Source organism: Falco punctatus (assembly GCF_963210335.1).
Source record: "Falco punctatus genome assembly, chromosome: 4".
Lineage (NCBI taxonomy): Eukaryota > Metazoa > Chordata > Aves > Falconiformes > Falconidae > Falco > Falco punctatus.
This window is the reverse complement of record NC_137583.1, coordinates 66,843,517-66,866,517: the sequence shown is the minus strand read 5'-3', so window position 1 is coordinate 66,866,517 and position 23,001 is coordinate 66,843,517. Positions and strand designations below refer to the sequence as shown.

The following is a 23,001-nucleotide window of genomic DNA, read 5'->3' as shown; positions in this document are numbered from 1 at the left end:
GAAGGCCTATGTAGGCAAGAACAGCTCTTGAGATATAGTAAGAAAACCAGTATATTGGTACGAAGTTCATTCCTGAAGTCTAACCAAGAGGATGGGGGAGAGCAGGAATTAAAAAACATAATACACTATATGTTTATTTTATATAATCTGATACACAACTGGAAATAAGAAAACTTTTTCTAAATAGTAAAGAACACACGTAAAAAAAGAAGTCAGTTCACTTGCTGAAGTTTCATGCATATTTAAAAAAACAAAAGGAGATAACTGCTGAGGTATGCGTTTCACTTCTAGAAATGAAATCTACATTTCTGACAGTGAATTAGTGAAAAAGATTCAGAACATGTGATGAGAAGAAGGAAAAAGTACCTTTTCATTAGTATAGTCATTGGTATATAAGGTTTGACCATGTTCATCCAACTCTTCTGACCAACCCTTTGGAGGAGAACCATACTGACTATCTGACTGGCTGTAACAAGAACTGTGGTCGTTTTCTTCTGACGAAAGATGCTACAAGTAGTCAGAAACATACAAGGCAGTTTTGAGAATGAAAGCGCTTTAAAATCTGAAAGATCAAAGATTATTTGACTAGAAAGAGAATAGTAATAAGGTCAGGGAGTTCACACTTTTATATCTTACCTCAGAGAAGAGAGAGATGCATTTTTACAGTACAGAAATGCTTGATAATTGCTAGGCAATTCAAAGTATTTTCAGAATAACTGTTTATACTGATGCAATTGTTTTTTAATTCTACTACACCAGATTTCAGCTACTCAGACTTAAACTTCAATTTTTTTTGCTAACCTAAATTTCTTTCCCATAAATTTACATTACTAAACGATGAAGAGAATTAACTTTGGTAATCTGCATCGACTCAAAAAAACTTGGGAAACCTGCTACCTTGGTTTGCCGGCAACATTCCAACTGTTATACCTAAATCCTTTTCTCCCCAAATAACATCTGGAAATACAACAAACATTAAGGACATCTTCAAACTCCAGTTGCACCTTGGTAGGTCCCAGCACTTTACAGTACTTGTGCAATAGATCCTAAAACATTAGGTATTTCCACTCTCCTCCTTCCAGCTCTGATCTGTGTGAATGAGCAACGCAAAAGCAAGGCTTTCTACCAAGCACCAAGTAGCTGAGGTGTAAAATTATTTTCCAGAGGTAGAAGTGATTTATAATGTAAGGAACAAGTTTGACATGTAAAGTATAAAAAAGATTTTGCACACACAGCTTCTGTTCCCTCATGCACCTTGTTCACCTCCTTGCTAAATTACTGCAGTATTATTCAAAGCATCCTTTCTGTGCTTCACAAAAAAGAAAATCTTCCTGTATTCATCTCCTACAACAATATCTCTATGGCACATTCTCCTGAGGAATTCAGTGCAGATTTTCTTTCACGCTATCTTGGAACCTCAGCTAGCAGGAGGCACAACACTTAAGAGGGAACACATCCTGCTATTCAGAAATTACAGCAGTTAAATACTGACTAAGGTTCAGTAACACAAATACAAGCATTTTGAGGAAAACCATAAAGCAGGAGAAAGGGAGAATTCCAGTTTTGAGCTTGAAAAAACCTCTCCTGAAAACTTAAATCTTACCAAAAAACATCCACGTATCAGAAACTTACCAGTTTTTACAGTCATTAGTTTTAGAAACTACATATATCTTTAGCAACATTTCCAAGTGATTGTTACATAGGGTTTTGGCATTACTTTTCTGAGTACCTTACCACTTATGTGCAAACTCCCTACACTGACATGAGCCAGCTTCCCAAGCACAGCACAACCCATGGGAAATTTTCAGGTCATTAATAAAGTAACACCAAAAAAAAATTTAAGCGTCCTCTACAGCCTGCAGAATGTGAGCATGTAAACTATGGATTAAACAATGCTACGTCTCTTGCATGTGGGGTAACATGAAATTCTGAAGTGACAATTTCTAAACACTAGTTGCGGGGTGGGGTGGGAAAAATAGTCTTCAGTCCCATTTTTACACTTCAAGAATTAAGACTGAAGAGTTGGTAAGAGCGCTATTAGCTCCACTTAAAGTACTATTGTAAAATAGCTATATTGTATACACATATTTAAGTTTACATTATGTTTCAATGGTTAAATATTAAGTGCATTGACATATGTTCAAACTAGTAGACTTTGGACATCTCTATTATCACTATTAACAAGAATTACGACTGAACATCATAATGCATGTGTATCTGCCTCTTCCAAGCAACTCCTGATACTGAAGAAACTGTACACATGTAAAACTAATCAGAAGAGTTAAAAATTAAATTATCCTAGAAAAACCACTGTTGTTCAGCAAGCATGACTATTAACATTCTATCTGTAAAGCACATAAAAGGTAAAGTATATATAATAATAGCCTTGACGCTTAACTAATCTCACATACATTTGCAGACCTCAATTTAAACGAAATTCCCAAGTTGTTACAAAGTTTACCAAGCCAAGGCATTCCTTGTTCCTCAGCCAGTAGGAACAACTGCTAAAGTTGCATCAACATGGGTTAGAGAACATCAGCCAAACCACTTTCAGTAACTTTTAACTTTCAACACTTTTTCAGTATTAACTGCCTATATGCTTTTTATGTATCATCCATGCTTCTTCTGAGTCCCATCCCTACTTACACTACACCACATTTAAATAAAGCCACTTCAAGCAGACAGCTGCCCAACCTTACACCTTGTAAGAACTCTGCCGTGACACTAAAGGGAATTACAGCAAGTCCCCCGCATCATTGCCTCCACTATCTTTCTTGGCTTTTTTCCATTTACATGGAAAATTCTTGAAGACAGAGGTGAATTCATCACCACACATTTAATAAGAAAAGGAATTGTTAAAGCCTCTCTTTATCACTGAACTAGTCCAGTTTTGAAAGTTACTACTACTTCTAAAAATCAAAACAGTAAGAAAGATTACTGACTAAAGAAGCTAACAACCCTTTATTGCCCTTTTGTTTATATCAAAACAAAAAACAGGGAATAAAACTGCATCTTGGCCACATGTTTTAAATGTAGTTTTCAATTTAAATGAAATCCTGTTGGCTTTTCTACAGCTTTCTGGTTAATATTTTGGTCTCTACTTCACATTATGTTCTATTAGCTAGATATTAGAGATTTGCTTCTCTCCAATATGGTGACATCTCATTCCTTTTATAGTCCACCCTAATTAAATCGCTTCACTATCTGACAGATAATTCCTAGATATTGTTAAGCACTCCTTCCTCAAATACATATACTTCTGATAAAATTTATCTGTAAGTCTAAAAAATCTTACACGCTTTCCTAGAGGCCCTGTTGATAGGACTTCATTGCTTCCCCCACCCTACCCAAATAACTGCTATAACCTATAACTACTTTCTTTGTGCCATACCTGCTACCAACTGCTTTACCAATTAGGTACAGTTGTACTCCGTTCTAACAATCCGACAAAATACAATTTCCTAATCACAAAGTTCCAAGATCAACTATAATCTATTTCATGTTCTAATATACTGCACGTGTAATACATGATCATTCACAATTCTCATTTTTACATCACCCTGCCATTTTGCTACCTAATACAATACAAGCTCCTCCAAGGACGTATCAGTGAAGATATAACCAGCATTTAACCTTCCTGAACATGCACTTTTATCAGTAAATCTGAAGGGAATGAGCAAGCTCAGACTAGTGTGTAAAAGCCAACTTAATTATAATAAATCTGGTTTTACTGATTATTTAGACATTTGCTTTAAGTCTTCATAATCAAGACAAAATCTGGGATGTCCTGTATTTTACTGTAACTTCATCTCTGATCTCAGCCTTTAAGTATTTTGATTTAAGTACTCAGGTCATAAACAAAAAGGTAAACATGAACAGCACAGTGCAAAGTACACTCCCAAATGCAGAACAAAAAAGAAAGGGAGGGAGGGAGGGGAAGAGAATTAAAAAAAGCAGCTTCAAAATCAACACAATTGCTGGAAAATACATTGATATGACCTTGCAAAATGTGTCTCCCTAGACTCAAACTTTGATAACCCAGTCAGAGAGGACATAAATTACTTAAGGAACCTGTGCTACTAGAAATAAAAACTTGTGAGTAGCTAAAAACTAATCAATATATGCATCATCCATTGGTCTTACAAAGACTGAAAACTTGGCATGTAACTAACTGAAGGCAAACCTGGGACACCTCAAATATCACAAACAGAAAACTGACCTGAATTAAGTTATGGACAATAAATAAATTAAAAAAAAAAAAAAATCAAGCTTTCTGAACATGCAACTATGTGGTAAAGTTGTGGCACGGAGGTATGAGTAAGAGTCAGAGGGGATCATCTGCAGATGCGGAGGGAGAAAGAATTATTGGAAGTTCTTCCATGACAAGAAGGAAGAATGACGACAACAGAAAACTAGTTACACTTACTATAAGGAGAGTTACTACTAAAAAAACCCCAATCATCTTATCTAGACTCAAACCAGAGTTATTCAGCAAAAGGACACCCAGTGACAAATTAATAGACCATCGTCAGAGATACCAAAGTGACAGCCATAAACATTTCACCAGTTTGCCTGTTGCTGCCACTAAACGGTGGCAAGAAAATTTGGCTGTTTAAATGCTTCTGGATGTCACAGCTGCCATGAAGACCATTGCCAAAGGCAATGAAAGGGTCCCTTTTTTTTCCCCCTCCTGTTTCTGGCTCTACCATCCCACAGGTAGACTTCTACAACAGGGTGTTCCAGCAATATAAAGTTTTTGAGCAGTCCACAATTAAATTTTAAAACTAAACATTGTAATAGGCTCACAAGGAAATCCACCTAAACTATGCATATTTGAAAAGGGTACACTAAAGTGGAGTGTAGAAGATTTCTTGATAAATGTTTGCTTTTTCTTTCCATCAGGAAACTGATGACCCCAAGTACTGTTTGAACACAAGAGCACTTTTTTAAGCATATTTAAATAGTAATACCCATCTCCCAACTATTCCCTTGCTTTTTCTGAACTACTGCTGTTTAGATACACACACCCCGCTGTGACTCTCCCTAGTGACTGGCTGCACAGAATAAATATGCACTTCAAATATTAACCCAAATCATCCTTTAACATAAATAAAATAACTCCACAGTAAGCTTCAGCTCTCTTAAACAAGGTCAGTGGCAAAGCCTTGCCAAAAGGTTTTACAAAAGCAAAAGGTTCAAATAATAATAAAAGTCCATTGATCTATGCAAAGAATATGTTTATGGCCTGAACATAATCTAGCTCCTACAGCTAACTGCCAAAAGCTGAGATGGATTTCCTCCCCATCAGCATTTGCTGCCCTTGCACCTAGACACCTGGCTGGGCAGAGCTTCTAGCACAGTAATTTTAATGTTATCTGATGTCCTCCAGAATATCATTCACAGAATGAAGAAAATGATTTTCTCAAAGTTAACACAATCTGACAACAAAATATAGCTCCTTTAACTGCCCTTTGTCCTAGTTTGTTCTACAGCTATCCAAAGTAGAAATAATTGACAAATGTGTAAATTCAAATCACCTAAGCAAATGGTTAAATACAATGCTGCAACAAGTTATTCAGCTAAACTTGCTTTTTACACTCACTATGATTATTCCACCTCTAAGAATTAAATATAATGTGAGTTTGGTCACATGTGCCCCTTTAAAAAAAAATACATTTTAAAAGCACCATAGAACATATAGAATTATTAATAGTATGCATAAAACTAAGTATGAAATTAAAAATAAATATTTTCATTTCGTAGAAGCTTCCATTATATATTTTTTATGTGGGTAGAAAGTGCTGTGGAACTCCGCTAAGTCTGGTTTGGACTCCAGAACTCTGGAGATCACTACAACCATCATAACCTCTAAATCCATCTTAATTCCTCTCTAAGAAAATATTTTCCTCTGTAAAAAACACATTTCATACTTAAATTTACTGCCATAGCATTAATCTAACAGTAGCAAACACCTGTATATTCCCTGCCTTTGTTTGACTGTGGATTTAACTGATACCGATAAAAATAACTAATTCCCCTTGCCTTTTTCAACACATCACCACAAACACTGCTTCTAAAGCACTGTCACACTCCCTCTCCTCTCCCCCCTTCTCCCTCAGAAATACGCCAAATACACTGGGAAAGAGAATGCACTTCGTGGCAAGGGAAGTTACAATGGTTGTCTTATTCTATCCTCATTTATTAGTTTCAAAGTATCTTTGTTTTCCTTCAAATGAAAAACTGAAATACCTGCTGAGGGACTGTAAGGCATTTTTACAATATATTACTCTTGTATACAGTCCATGTACACGTTCTTGTACACAAAAGGGACTGAAAAGCTAAATTGTTTACTACTTCATACCACAATACGCGACCAAAAAGACCAATAAAGACACTCCTTGACACTTCAAACTCAGTGGTACCAAATTCCACAGCAGAACAGCATTCATATGTATTACAATCTCATTGCTTGTGATCTCAGAAGGAACTACCTCATGATCTGCATGGCTCTGGGAATCCCCTTTATTAATGCTTGCATCTCGGGCCCACCGTGGAGGTTTCCAGGTCCGCTCCTGTGATCCTCTGTTGTAGTAATAACAGCGTCCTGTCGTATCTTTATGGGTTTCCCATTCCCCATTTATTTGGACCGGAGCACTTGTAGGTAGTGGTGGAAGTGCAGACTGAGATATTTTCAGTTCTTGTAAATTAGCATAAACGGGTGAATCAGGCCTCCCTTGGCTTGGTGGAGTAGTTGGCTATTGAGAGAAGAAATGTATTGTTAAAGAGCAAATGCATTTTAGAATGCTCCCTTACAAATCAGAATATATTACAGCAGAAAACAAACCAACAGACTCCCTTTTTTGTTGTTAAATACAAAAGCACAAAGGACAGCCACAAGATGCTGGGGCGTGAAAACACTAGATTATTAACGATAAGGTAGATATCACAAGCTACAGTTATTTAAGACTGAAACAATTTTCCAGCATTTCTCCAGATGACAGCTGATAATTATGCCTTACAGAGGATTTGAAATACACTGGAATCATCATCAAAAGAATTATACGCTTTTGCCTTGTTGAAAAACAGCTTTACAGTTCAAGTATCAGTCAGGAACCATAAGTACTGTGATCTTGTTCAAGACCAAACGTAGCATTTCTGAGATGCACTTATGAGGCAAAGATGGCTCCCCAACCTTTCCCCCTCATGCTATACAGATGACGGTGAACATAAAGTGGCACCTTTATCTTCTCAGCAAGATCTAAACAGACAATTCAATGGGAAAGATGAGTACAGTGTTGTGACTAAGAAACTCTGGAAAACACCTGGACAGTACACCTTTCCAAACAGATGCTAATATCACCTAAGTTTGTTCATATACATGCACACAAGTAGAACAACAAATACCTAATGAAAACAAAACACTAATGAAAACTTCTCGTTAATAAATAGTTTGCTAAATGAAGGTGAGCAGAAAGCATGGTTAAAAGTCTATGGCACTCACTGAAACCACGAGTACTTTCAAATACGCCACTGAAGTGTTTAGGAGAGAAACACACTTTGAGATGTTCCATTTTTGAAGTAAAATACAAGTATGCAAAGCACACCACGTAGAATATAACAGCATGTGTTTTCACAAGAGTTGTGATTATGAGATTGTGAAAGCAGTTTGTTATTAAACTAAATTCAATTCTTAAAGTACAGGAAAAGTATACAAAGCACACCATGAAGAATGTAAGAGCATGTGTTTTCATGAAAGCTATGATTATGCGACTGTGAAAGCAGTTTGTTATTAAACCAAATTGAATAGTTTCCTGGTAATGCACTGCCATCTCTGTACTTATGGGCACATTATTTAGGCACTCTAAAGGAAGGAACTATATAATTTATATCATCCCTTCCCCTTGTTTGGTTTTAATTCAGAAGCTTTGCTGCAGGCAAGTCCTTGTGCTTCTTGTCGCATCTTTCACAGAAAAAAAAATTACATATTGCATTACATAAAAGATCTTTTATAATATCCTTTTAAACATTAAAATTGTAAGCTGCTAATCTAGGCCACATCTAATCATAAATTATCACGGTTTGCTCAGGCGAGACAGCATACCATACCACACAATCAGATACAAACGGATTGCACCATAGCTAAAACCAAATATGGGCAATATCCATGATCAAAAAGGGGAAACAGCTAGAGAGGAACTTAATGAGATTGAAACAAGTACAGACTTGTTTTGTGCACCTTCAAAAGAGAAAACACAGCTTACTAGATATAGCAAGTACAGTATATTCAAGGCAAACCACAAAGGGAGGGAAAAAAAAAAAACCTGCAGCACTGACAAAATCAGAGCACCAAAACTAATTAGTATCCTCCTCTACCTAATTCAGAAGGAAAACAATAGGTTAAAAAAACTTGACAGTAGAAGACTTTTTCTACTATCCAAGTTTTCCCCTCCCCCTGTGTTTTTTTTTTTGTTGGGTTTTTTGTTTGTTTTGTTTGGGTGGGGTTTTGGGGGTTTGTTTGTTTGTATTTTAGGCAGAGGGTAGAATGACTGCCTTCGGTAGAGTTGCCCTTGAGAGCACTAACAGCATGAAGAACACTACCATGAACAAAGCATCACCCCACCATCTTCAGGGATTAACCTCGATTCCCTGGGTTGCTGGGAGAGTAACCTTGAGGTCTCCCCATTCAAAAGCACAGTTTCTGCATTTGTTCCCCAACCAGCCTGAAGAGCTGCACTTCCCACATAAACCGTCCTGCCATTAAGCCACCAGGTTTGTCATTTGAAGCAACAACATACACCTGCACCAGGGAATGCACAAACCTTCGGGTTCTTCCTCTATTTCAAGGAAGTGGCAAGTGCAGCACCATCGAGCACCCGGGCTGCCACGGCGGGAGGCCAGCAGCTTGCACAACACTCCCGTCCTCCTAAAACTGCTCTTCCACACAAGACAATAAAGCTTTGCTGTCTGGCCTGCATTTGCCAGTTGCTTTTTTTGTTTTAAATAAGATAATGAAGTGCCATTATTAAAAGAACACTTACGTTTAATAATTTATATTATTATTATATTAAATAGAAAGCCCATGACACAGAATGCTTGATATAGTTTTTAGATGATCTTCTCGAGCAACACATAGGAATATGGCTCTGAGTTTTCACACTGGTGTTTTCAATGGTTTCAGCATCATAACTAGAGCAACTCCAGAGACAACGTACTGCCACGTAACTCAGGCAGCATGCTAGTTAAGTTTAAAACAGTAACATGATATGAAAGCGTACGGAGTGGTTTTCTTCTGAATGCCGAGTACTTCCAAACTCAATATACTGATTTCTGGTTTTCAAGGGAAAGCCAGAACTCTTGTCCTGAACAACAGAGATGACCACTAACTGCCCTGCCAACCAAGCCCTCGGCTACTTTCATTCCCTGTTTCTCTCCCGACAGATTTTTCAGGAAGAATTGCAAGATTTCTGAAAGGCCCCTCTAAGTTACTGCTTTCAGCTAAACGTAAAAAAATGCAAAGCCATCAGTCTAACTACAACACACAGCTTAGCTCATAAGTTTTTGAGGGCTACAACCTTCTTACCAGGAACTACTTTAAATAACCACGTAGCATACAATAATACTTCCTCATACCTCAAGCCATGCAGTGAGGCGTGGTGGTGTGTCTACAATAATGCTCAGTTCAACAGCACCCAACTTATCAAGGTTGATTTTGAAGAATCTCTCCTGTGTTGAGAAAAACAGCTTTTAGAAAGCCTAGTTTCCTGAAATTAATTTTAGCAAACTTTCTACACCTGTGTGGGCAGGAAGGTCGATCCTCTACACCCCAGCTTAGGAAGGAGAGTCCTGCCGAGTCAGGTCCCACTAGATGTCCCTGCAAAACTCCCATGCCCTGCACCCTCACCCTTTCATTTCAGACGACTTTTCTAAGTTCAAGGCTGTTCTGCAAAAACCTTCACAGTTTTAATCCAAAAAAACATTAATTTAACTGTATTCCTTTCATTTCCCATACCCATTACTCATTACCCAGATAGATAAAGCATTACCTAGATCAAAATAGTTTCTGACCACTTTCATGGCTCCCTTCCCAAAACCAGATGTATATAGTTAAGGGAAACAAACATATGCTAAACACTATAAACAGCTCTGTATGTACATGAGAACTTCCAGATACAACTTCACTGATGAGCTTCATTTTTGCACTGAATCTCCAAAAACTCATAAACATGGAATCAAATCTACCAAAAGACACAACTTGTCTTCTCGCTATCAGAATCATAAGAACATGTCCTTCAACATGTCCATGCACGCACAAAAATGCCTTACATTCATTTGCTGTTTGATATGGGTTTCAGACTTTTTCATGTTGCTTTCTCCTGTTAAGAACAGTGAAGGACACTTGCTAGAAAAGTGATACAGAAAAGTAAGAAAGCAGAAATACCTCTGTGATGCTACAGCTTAAATGAAAATTGTACAGCCCGTTAAGCACCATGACAACTTTATGAATACAAACAAGGACCTCTCCTTGAGTTCAGTAATGCTCTGCATTTTAATAGTTTAGAAATTTGCCATATTTAAGTGCAGTCTCGGAGAAGTCTGCCTGCTAGCACTAAATCCTTGCAAACTGATAAGAAAGAGTTTCATGCAGGCAGGACAAAGTTTCCAGGATCAACACACAACATTCTTCAAATAGGGACGGTATACGCAGCTTTTTCAGAACATAGTTTTTATACAGATACAGTAGGAAGTAGATACGTGCCTTTAAATAAAGCAACCGGTTAATCATTCATGAACGAACAGTCAACATTCTCAACAAAGGCCGCAGATAGCTATCAGGCCTCTGAGCACTTGAACTCGGTGCAATGAAAAGCAAACTTGCTATATTTCACAAGGTATTTTTCTTTACCAAAATGCGTACCAGCTTCTCAAGAGGATACCTTGAATTTTAATGTTACCTTATACAAATGGCTTTTTTCAGATGGCAATATTTGTTTAAGCATTATTTAAGAAGGAAAAGGAAAAAAAAAAAAAAAAAAAAAAGGTTCTGTGCACTCCAACAGGGTAAGACTGCAGTTCCAGGAGACATAAGGACTACAGATCTCTTCCCTACCCACCACCTAAAAATGTTTTTTTGTTTATTTTCATGCAACTAGAACACACTTCATCCAGGATGCCAGCAATTAAAAGACAAAGTTTCCTTGAAACTGACAATTACCTTCTTCCTTTTACAGCACTTAAATCCAAGACAAAAAATTCTAGAACATAAACAACTGCTTTAAGAATGACTGCGATGCGAGCCTGCAAAACATGACCTACCACATGATTTTCCCTCCTTTACAAATACATTATTTTAGTTGTTGTGCCTCAGTTTGCAGATTTTCTTAGTGTTATAAACTTGAAATTAAAAGCTTTTGTTTCAGTAGCAGCAGATTCCTGAAACGAGCTGCTAAAAATGAAAAAAAAAAAAAAAAAAAAAAAAGAAAATATTAAAGAAAGGAAAAGCAAATATTAATACACTTTATGAAGTTACAAGCAACAGGTTGTCCACGCTCATGTGAAAGAACAGCATTACACTGAAGGAAAACGAGGGAATACTGGCTCTTTGCAACAGCAAGATGAAGAAAGAACAGGCACATCCCACAGCATCCCGAGACAGGGAACGAAGGATGCCAGTTCCCTCAACAACCGAGCTTCCTGCCAAGGAATTGCCACTGTCCTTTTAGGAAGGCCTGGAACTTCAATACCAGCTTTATTCAACAGAAATGATATAAAAGAAATCTCAAAACCCCCACAGTTTCATTTTCACGAAGTGACAGCTTCAACTGGAATAATTAGCTCATCTCCTCCTTCCTCTTTCTGCTCATGGTTTATGTTTTCACAAACACATTCCAGACCCTACTTTCTTTCTAACATATTCAGGCACACTTAAACTGTAATACCCAAAAATCCACAAGGAAGATTTTTCAGCAAGTACTCTACTACCTCAGAGATGAAGATAGCAAACTAATTTAACAAGTCAAATTGAAATGGGAACCTAAACAATTTTTATGCACTAACCGCCTTCAACCTTATCTAGATAATTCACGCTAAGGAACACATAAAAAGGTGACAATAAATATTATAAGCCAGTTAATAGCCGACTATAAATTTCAGACAAGCTATAGTTGTACAAATACTTAACTACATTTAAGTTCTCATGTTCAGTTGACTTTTCATTATTAAATGATAAGAAAGATGTATGACATTGCAAAGTAATGAAGAATTAACATCATCCTATAAAAATCATTCAAACGTATTTGCCTAATAAAGGTCATTCAGCAGTTAGGTGTTTAAAATGTCTCATTTAAATATCAAGCAGGTATGCTCAAAGTAATTTTTTTTAAACGGCTAACCAATAACTTCCCATTAGACTGAAAGCAGTAAAATAAAGCATCTCATTTACTTTTGCTAATTTTATCTTTTGGTCCATTATGCATTCTATTTACACTGAATTACAGGCTGAGCTATTACCTTCTCCTTTTCCTGGATATATTAAAAAGAATTTTATGTTAATATAAATACATCTACTAATATTTTGTTTTATGAAACAGTCTTAGTACATGGGATATTGTGTTCTGCCAGAATGTGCTTGTGTTATTTCAGCCGTTTAAATTCCCTTCTGCTTTAGTTCACCCACAACACACCAAAAAAAAGAAACAAAACTCAAAGTTGCCAAAAATATAAATCTTTATCTGTTGATATTGTAATGCTTTATCAATTCAAAAAATAAAAATCTAGATACATAGCAAGAAGCCTCTAAAACAAAATGCAATCCCTTTTCTCAGTAGCCCAAAAGAAGTGACAAGTTATTTACATACTCATCAAGGTAGTGACTCATCAAATTGCACTGCAAGAATCCTGCAGCACAGAAAGCCTACAGGTGGCTGCTGCTGTCACATCCACAAGCACTCACCAACAGAAGTGGAAAGCGCCTGCACCAGGAGGGCTCTCTGGGGTGCGGTGGCCTGCTACAAAGGGGAGGCAGCTGGCTGTGTCTCCAAGTACCAGCAACAACGCTCCTAGATCATTCATCATAAGCGACAGATCAAACAAAATTGATAGAAAACCGTTTTTTCCTGTACACTATACAAACTTCCTGTTCACATTTTTTAGTGCTCATGACCATCTTAGTGAGCAAAATTATTACATACGAACTTAGGAGGTTTATACTAATAAAAGAAAGTATATAATCGATCAAAGGATTGAAACAGTGATGTCAAATATTTTTAAAAATGGAAATAAGATCTTACAACGGGATCCTTTGTAAAACATGCACAAAGATGACAGTGTTTACCGTACTTGTACTTTGCCACTTGCACAATCTAGCTTCTCCCTTTCATAAAAAAGCTTTTGTCCAAGGATATAGACAAAGCTGCTTTTCCTATAGTCGAAAATTTAAATACCATATGAAACACTTTACTTCATACATGCTTACACTGCGAGCTTACTCCAACTAGGAAGGAGCAGCCAAATTTAACAATGTTGAAAAGTCAGTCAGTAAATTGCCTTCACTCCTTTTTTACCCTGCTCACTATATAAAACACTGACACTTTCAACAGACATAATGTAGTATCTGCTACTTATTTCAGAAATTTAGCCAGCATCTTGAACAACCTGGACATGCCACGCAGTAGTAGGTTTACACATTTATTTTTCCTCCACCTTTACAGAAGTTGTATCAATTCCAATAATTCTAGTACAAACACCAAGTCTATTCTGTGTTTCAGTTTAACTGCTGTCATTTCTTGCCTGCTGGGGAACACACAGTACACATTTAAATGCAGATTTGTGAAGAATAAAGCTGTTTGGTATCATTTGTGATGTGTCTCAAGGATTATTTCCCATAAAAACTTAGACAGTACACTAAGAAAACACCAGAAAAAACTAGCTTGCTTTCTCCAGTGGAAAACTGTCCTGTAAGGGACAATATCACAAGAGCACAAGGTCTTTTAGAAGTGCTACAGCAGAATAATTTCTTATGAGTTTCAGGAGTGCTGAAGAGCCCTCACTTAACATGCCATTTACTGTTTTAACTGATTTAATGTATAACTGTACGTTTCATTTGTCTCAGAGGTCAAGGTATTTTTTAAGACAGATTATTAACATCTTCATGGAGCACTTCTATGTTATTTATTCTATATATGTTTATTCTATGAAATATAATTGGTGGGGTAGAATGGTCTTATTTGAACTCATAATAGCTTGAAGGTCAAGAAAAAGTTTCCATCAGCTTAAGTTACTTCAAACTGAATAGCAATTTTCTTCTACACTTTACATTTTCAGAAGTACCAATCCCATTGCATTTAAATGTACTTTTGAGGGTCCAGTGCTTACACTGTAAACCTGGGTACCCATGGAAAGTACAGATGGGAAAAGTAAACATCACCTCTTATAAGATTTCCAAGTAACTCAAAAGTTGCTGAAGTTGTATTACGGGGCAAGCTCAAAAGCCTAAGAGATTGCCTGAGTACCATTTGATCAAACAGAATGAAATCTAACTGCCACCATGCAAGTTACCAAAACTCCATGACTCAGTAGAAAAAAAAAATTAATATCCTACTATTTGAAAGGGAAGGAAAAAGCCAGAGCCATTAACAATTTAAAAGTTAGATATGTATATATTAATGCCTCACTTTCCATATACTAAGGTTTTTCAAAAAAAAAAAAAAAAAAAAAGAGATAAAAGAACGATTTGCAAGAAAAAGTTCTAAACCACAGCAGTCATCAAATCTGTCAGAAAGGGCATTTAATGCCAAACACTTGACAAGAAAATGCAGAACTCCCACACAATTTACAGCTGTTGTCCTTTTACTCTGCTGTAAAAGCAGATTTCACTTGTGTGAAACTCTGCTTTGCTAAATGTTGCTTGAGGCAGCAAATTCTGCAAGCATTTGTTATGCTAGTATTTCTCTGTTAGGTGTTACTATAATTTCAAAATTTCTTCAGTTTATGAACTGCAACACTTAAAAGTTTTTAATAACATATGCAGCTGCAGAGCATCGCCAGTATTCAAACAGTATGAACAATGCTAATTTATCAGCACGCTTAGTGGTAGACTACAAATATGTTATGTGACTAAATAAAGGCAGCAAACCCCAGTAAATACTAACTGGCCTAGGAAGCAACCATGGCATAGTATGAAATCCCATTCTCTTGCCTTACTAATACATTAACAAGAGTATATTCTGTCATGCAACGAGTAGGCTCTATCCTTTTGTGAACACACAGGCAGCTGCTATCCTCCACATCTGCTTCTCAGAGCTTTCCCCAAGTTTATTATGTGCAACTACTATTCCCAAGGTACTGCGCTACTCATGTGCCTCAAATCTCCGGTGGGCAGTTTCCTTGATTAGAATGTCCCACTTGGGAATAAACAGGCAATCCCTTCAGAAAACCACTAGTATGGCTATTTACATTAACTTTCATAAACATCGTATTAAAAACCTGAGAAACAAGTTTCAATACTGCCCAATTTATAAACAGAGAGCAACATCTGGAAAGTATGTTCTAAGGATCTTGACTGACTACACATTTTCAAAACACACAATTTCAAGAACCACATTTTACACACTATTGTGATAGCTCTATACCTCTACAAGCCAAAAATCAAATTAAAAACCAAGTCTAGAAAAATTGTAACTAAACCTGTTCATCAAGTAATTTATTCATACTCTAAGATAAAACCCACCTAGGTTAGGGAAATAATAACAGTTAGATCCTGAGATTCATAAGCCTGTACACGCAAAGTCCTGATAATTTCTTAATTTCATGCAAAGTTTTCAACAGCTATCCTTTTTAAGACATCAGAATATCTACTATTTAAAAAAAAAATATCTTTTTTGCTCTTTTTACTTTTGGAAAAAAATGCTTTGCTCATCTTGGCAGAAAGGGAAGCTAAGAGAAAACTAATTTGCTGTTTTAAGTAAGTCAGTTACCCTAAATCCCCATGCACACAAACACAGAATTCTCTTTGTGCAGAAAGGCAGAAGCCGCACTGACACTTCTCCTTATACCAAAAGGTTCAGCAAATGCTTTTGCTAATCCAGTTCATGTCACCACATTAATAAAGCACACACAGTTCAAAGGACTCAGTCAACTCAATGTTGAAAAAACCACAAATTAATTTCAGAAAACAAAATACTATTGATACAGTTTTAAGATATACCTATGATGCTCTACTGGCCACCCACTACCACTAAGTGCACACCCATCTCCCTTCCCCTCTGCCCCTGTGATGCTGATATGCATCAAACAGATGGAAGAAACTGGAATGACAGTAAATTAACTCTATACAGACTTTAAAAAACAGAGAACAAACAAACATAAAAACATATTTAGACTCTTAAGGTGTTTGCAGGTCACTGCACGGTCAGTCAGACATGCTTTTGAAGTGTCTGACTAACTTATGAGACAGAAGAGCAGGACCTTCTCTTTCAGAATCTGTTAGTTCTCAAGAAGATTTAGCTGCACCATTAAACCCCAAAGGTGGCTAGGAGAAGGAATTCTCATAAAACATCCAAACTAGAATCAGTTATAGAGACAATAATGAATAGTTGTCCATTTCTGCCAGGGGTTGGGGGACACACGACACGAACCAAACCCTGGCTCAATTTAAGAAAAAGTCACTTACGTATGGAGAAAAGCAAGGTGTAAGGAATGAAACCTTGCATCAGCCTGATTAGGAAAATAGAAATTTCCTTGGAGGTTTAAGTGCAGATTAGTCAGCAACTTTCAATAGCACTTTGGGTATTCTTCCTTCTGTCCCTATGCAGTGAGGAAGAACCATGCTGGGGTTCTCTATTTTTATTACTCTCACGAGGTTTTGTATAGCTTCACAGATTTGTAACCCTCATCCTGAAAGGCAGCACATTAACATCTGAAGTTAGAAACAAACGGAGCAAGTTATTAAAAATGTACAGTAAAACGCTGTTTTGTTGTACCAGTACGCACAACTGAAATGTTGGGCTTAAGCCCTTTTTTTTTACCTAAGGAAAATCAGCAGCCTATAAGAATGAGCAATATAGTACCATAGTGACTGGAACATTAAAGAACATACCTGAAGCAGAAGAGGTCTCATACTAAAAGAAAGTCGTACCTCTAGTTGCTTAGACAAAGAATAACGAAGATTTTTAAGCTGAATTTTTAAGGTGACTCCTGTTACCTCAGAGTACATAACATAGTAGTAGAATGAATGGTAAGAGTGAAGAAAGAAATACAATTTTGCTTACTAGCTTGGATTGAAAAAAATTGACCTTTGAAGAAAGTGGTTTGTTAGTATTTTGAGAAAAACTACTTTAACATAAAATGTAACACATGCAATACTTTATATAAACTATATAAACCCAAGTATTTCCCTCGCAGCCATCCAAGCCCCTCCAGCCACAGGAAGAAGGGGTATCGTACTGATGGCTGATTCACCTACAAGAAAACTTGATGATAAACTTCACTCATTATGACTATTTCAGGACACAGGCAAACCAAGGTTAAATGCAAAATAAAACCACATTAAGGAACTTGGCTGTTGCATAGACTAGGGTGAGTTGCCCACTTAACCAGTGAGGCACTCACCAGTTCTGGCAGTGCTGAAGGTCTTGGCCTGTCTGCACAGACAAAACACAAGAAAGCGCCTATCACTCTGCATCTAATGTATTACCTTACAGAATCAGAAAAAGGGATGCTTTTCCCAAAGCTGTCATCAAACGAGATGGAATGGAAAGTGTACTGAGGCAAAGGACTAATATATAGAAGTCCAGCATAGCTAAGACTGTATCTGTCAATTTTTATTTTGCTCTTCTTTAAGAAAGATAGGAACAGTACATTGTTCACTGTACTTATAGTCACTTTCTGCAAAATTAGAAAACATTACTAATAGTAATTTTTAGTAGAAAAACCTGGGTCAGGTATGGTGGGAATATCTTAATCAATTGAAGCAAGACGCTATATTCTCCTCCTTTGCAAACCTCCAGGGTATAATAATACTTAAAGTAAGTTACAACCCAGAAGAGTTATAAAATATTCAGAAACATACCAGTAAGGAAAAGGGAGATTTTTCCCACTCAAACAAACAAAAAAACCACCCAACCACCCAAACAGAATCAAGCTTCTCCCAATTTCAGAAAAATAAGGACATGCCCCCATTCTCGCTGTTACATCAACGCCAGAGTGGCTGCTGTCCTGTTCACCGAGCTGGTTAACCCAAAAAAGTTAGTAAGATGCCAAACAAACCAGACAGAAAAATACATACAATGCTATATTTCATGGGATTAATACATAGACTTTTCAGAGCAGGTAAGTTCAAAAACAGACAAATCCACTTCTGTGTTCAAAGACAATCATAAAAGGAGTGAAATAATCTCTGTATTAAAAAGCTTTCCAGCACAGAATTTAAGTCACCCGAAGCAGTATTCTGAAACATGCCAGACAAATGGAAAACACTTGTGCTTCAATTATTTTTCCTTCACTATGAATTTTCACCACAGCTCTCAGAAGTGAGGCTGGTAAATCAACTCCCAGGTACAATTTGCAAAAAAACCCCAAAAACAAACAGAAAAAAGCCAACTAAAAAAACCCAACAAACACCTAAAACATTACCAGTTAGATGGCAAACATCACATGTTTAATGAAGGGCAGTTTTACCCAGACCTGTGGCCATTTCCCCCTGGTTTGCTTTCACAGCTGCAATGCTGACAGGAACTTCAGGTCACTTGTCTTCCCTGAGAAGTTGCAAATAAGCAAATGATGAAACATGCTGCATTTTGTAATATAAAACAGATGTCTTGCAAACTAAGTGAACTGGGCTTTCGGGCTTTTGCTTGGCATTTTTAAGCTTCTGAGTAGCTGCAGCGCAATCTAAACTTCAATATTTATCTGTTGAAAAGCAGCTAGTTGTAATAGCTGTAGTTCAATAGTTCAAATATAATTTCAGTGTGGCCATTAGGATAAAAAAATTCTGTGGATTGTACGGTAAAGTAATTGAGCACAAAAGCTATGCACAAAACAGCATCAGTGCATACAGCCTATAGTACGTCATCGTAGCTTAAATAAAAGAACTGGTGAAGGGACTAAGGCAGTGTCCCATGGTCTAGAAACTTACTTTTTTAAAAAGAAAACTGTATGCCAGAATATTCAAAGGTTAATAATGAATGGGTTCCTCAACAACGGACTAAGCCTATCCCCAAAAGCTCAGCACAGCCATCTACCTTCAAAAGCCAAAACTAAATCTGAGTATCTTCCAACAATCTTCCTTAAACAGAACTTAAAAGTTTCATACAGAAAATTACTGTGTGATGTTCACTGGTGTGTGTTACAAAAGAGGCATCAGAACAGGTTCTTATGATTCCTTATATCCTACATGAGCTACCAAGCAATTCAAGTTAAAATTCGATAAGTTAAAATTAAATTAAAATAAATCAAACCTTAACATTCAACGAAAAATTACAACAAGGGGAAAAAAACATATACGAAACACTGAAAGTACCTCCACTGCCAGGCTAGTATGACTGCTGTTGAATAGGTAGCCATCTGGATTAGTGGTCGAGCACCGTAAGAATCAAGAGGTTATGGGCCCACTCGATAGAAAAGCTACCCAATTTTAAGTAAGAAAGAATCAGCATCTCATCAACCTTTCAGTAATCAAATTTAAAAATGTCATTTTTCTGATTCCTCAGATCTAGTTAATAGGAAGCACCTCCACTTTAGTACTTCCAACTGGTACTTTGCACTGGTACGAAAACTGAAACAAGGGAAGGTTAAACAGCACAGCACGTCAGCTAAATTCCCTATAACATAACATAGTTCAGGACATATTTTTTTTTTTTTAAGAACTCATTTTAGGGAGGTATACAGAGGTGCAGATTGGACTGGTAATTAACATGGTCAACAGAAATATTTCCTCTGTTTCACTGTAACTTTTTCTACAAGTTTCAGTATAAATCAGAGTATGAAGTCACTATAATTATGCCTGACTGTGGTATCTGAGTTCTTTAGTAACTTCAAAAAGAAAACAAAATAGCCTGCCACCTAACATTTGACATCCTAAAGCAAAATTTCTCACTTAAGGCTTGGGACTACCTGTTCAACATAAAATGCTGTTTGCTGTAAAAGGAGATGAGTAAGTAACAAGACACACACACACAAAACTTTATATTCCGGCTTTCTGTGCTGATTTCATTCCTTCAGATAAGTACCAACAGCTAATCCTAACCAAATGTTCAACAGCAATCCCCCTGCTTGTTTGCAGGTCCTTCTCAAAGTTTTCACAGGGTGAAAGACCTCTTATGAAGAGCTGAAACCAAGAGGCACAGCCTGCTAGAAAGGAGGGCTCAAGTATTTTGGTATTTCAAGTACTGGCTCCATCTCCAAACGCCTGCTGTCACAGTTAGATCAATCCAGACCAGGTCTGCTAAAGATGCACTAATGATAAAGGTGGCATCTGGTGTTCCCACGTATGGTAGTACATTCAAACTAGAGACATTCTGACTATGAGCTGCGCTGCTGGATTAAGACTGTAAAGGCCTCTCCCAAAGTCTGGCTCCAGCAGTGAGATAAGACTCTCAGATATAAGAGAGAAATGAAGGAATACAGCTGTAAGGGAACTAGACCCTGCAATAAAAAGAGGAAGCCGTGTTCTTCACCACATCCCTGCTCACCACACAAACCGCCCGTGCAGTCTGTCCAGTACCAAGGTGGGAGGTGGGGAAGCACAGTGACCCTTCCCACTTCTTCCATGATTATAAGGCAAATTCACAAATTATTAATTGTGGTAAAACTGATGTAATTGAATTGGCTTTCTGCCATGCAACACCATTCTTCACTGCTGACAGCTAAACATGGAAATCAAACCAAACCATAGATATCAGAGAACCATGCTGATTTATCAGTGAAATGAGTAAGTTAAACTGCCATTAAAAAAATAAAAATGAACACTGCCTCTAAAGCAAAAGGCAGAGAAGAAAAAGTCAGATACCTGGCATTAGCCCTGTCTGAAGCTTACAGCTGACGGTCGAGTGAGAGGCCACACTAATGCCCTGCACACTGCATACTCCAGATTACAAAGCCTGTCCTAAAATACTGGGAGTGGAGGGTCATTCAAAACAAATTTTAAAAATCTCACAAGAGTTGGTTGTTTGGTTTTGTCTGGTTTTTTGACTGAAGATTTACAAAGTCTTGTGACAAATATAGAACTTTGACAAAATTAAGACAGTACATTAAAATGGACTAATTATACAACAAAAGTCCTTTTGTTGTCAGGAATCTATTTCATGTTACACATCAGAATTTAAAATTATATGAAAAGCTGTCATGTAAGAAAACTTTCATTAGGAAAGGACACAAATTGGTTACCAGCGCTTAGTGCACAGGAATGCATTTATGGTACTTTTGTTATACAGTGTGAGGGAGTTTAGAAAATGCTGTCAAACTTCATTAAGAGCAATGGTACACTACTTAAAAATTAGTAAAACATCCCAGGCTTTTTTGACTATCCTATGCAATAAAGCAAGCCTATTAGAAGTACGTTATAGCTGAGACAGCAAGAATTTGCTAATAGTTTCATGCTGATTAAGCAACATGCAGTAAGTGGTGCCCTGCCACTCATGGTAAACATGGCCCTCCCCCACGCTGCTGAATTATAATTCCATGCTCAGCATTCAGCGGATCAGCTGGAGCCACCAGCCTTTAGAGAACATTCTCATTCAAACTACAAGTATAATAAAGTATTGCAGCACTATCTGCCAAGCTGTTGAAAAAAAATAAAATGCTTTTAAGGACATGTATGCATTAAAAATCTCTGCTAAAGTATATAGCAAAGCTCAGCACGTAAAGCTGTTCTTGAAAGCTGACAGACAGCAGCCTGTTCAGCTGCAGAAAACACTGGGTGAATGGAAACTGAACTTTCTGGGAGCCTCCAAGAAAACTAACATAATAGGGTAAAGGGCATGTTATTTTTCTACTACAGTAATCAGTAAACGATGCACCTTTAGAGGTCTGTTGTGTTTCTTTGATGCTTTAGCTAAAGCAGAGCATCACAAACAAGCAGCATTTAAAGCATTACTATTTCTGGAAAAACACTTAATTTGCCATGAATAAAGCAGGCAGAAAAATAAGTGTGTTTAAAATTACTGTATACAAAACAACTTTGCCACTGATTTTTATGCTGTCTTCTGGAGACTCTTTCCACCGAGCTTGTATAAAAAGGTGTACTATGGCAACTTCAGGCTATGTAGGAGCTCCAGGTTCCAGGTCCCACAAAGGTCTATAAAGTAACAGTGTTAAAAGCTGATCAACCCGCTACCCAGAGAGGTTTCTGCAACACCACTGTCAATAAATAGAGCTTATTCTGCTTGATGACTGTTAAGAGTCTGCTGTTCAGTCACATCTAGTACAACAGCTATTTTAAAAATACAAAGCTTATTGGGAAATTTTAAATACCTGAATAAGCTTTAGGCTAACATTACTCCCACTGCTTTTGTCTTCACAAGAGCAGCAATTGAGTAAACAGGTTGATTAGCTATATCTTCTAAACAATTAGCTGTATCTTCTAAACAATCTTCTAAACACTTACTGGAAGTATTAATAGCTGTGCTTTTTAGATTGCCATTGAAATGGAGGATTAGAGGAGGGCACACAATCTGGCATGTGGACAGTACAGCAATCATAACAAAACCTACCAGGAAGCCTCAAGGAGGAACTCATTCGAGTGACAGGAAGATGTTAAACTGCTAAACTCTGCTAAGAACCCTCATGCATACTTCACATTTTAGCATACAAAATCATGTATATTGATTGAGCAGAAGCTGAAGTTTTATGCCATCTTTCATCAAGGCAGTACGAAGGACATTATTCTCAGACCAATTCCAAAACACAGCACTGTACCAGCTACCAAGAGGAAAATTAATTCTACCCCTGCCAAAACATAATGGCATACCATAACAAAATGGATCTGGTAGCAGCAAGAAGTTAAAATAT

The 23,001-nt window shown here is 37.2% G+C and overlaps 1 protein-coding gene across 13 annotated transcripts in view; it reads right to left on the bottom strand.

Moving 5' to 3' along the window:
• The window catches only part of ARHGAP12 (Rho GTPase activating protein 12), a 76,945-nt gene that overhangs the window by 35,286 nt on the left and 18,658 nt on the right, over positions 1 to 23,001 (bottom strand). For 8 of the 13 annotated variants that reach the window (XM_080384302.1, XM_080384303.1, XM_080384308.1 and 5 more), the window contains 2 exons: positions 6,492 to 6,755; positions 367 to 507 (listed from right to left, as the gene is read on the bottom strand). The exons of 2 other annotated variants lie outside the window; for them this stretch is intronic. In XM_080384302.1, coding sequence (XP_080240428.1) covers positions 367 to 507; positions 6,492 to 6,755 — 405 coding nt within the window. The remainder of the gene's footprint in view (positions 1 to 366; positions 508 to 6,491; positions 6,756 to 23,001) is intronic. 3 more of the 13 variants (XM_080384312.1, XM_080384313.1, XM_080384311.1) reach the window with 1 other exon arrangement.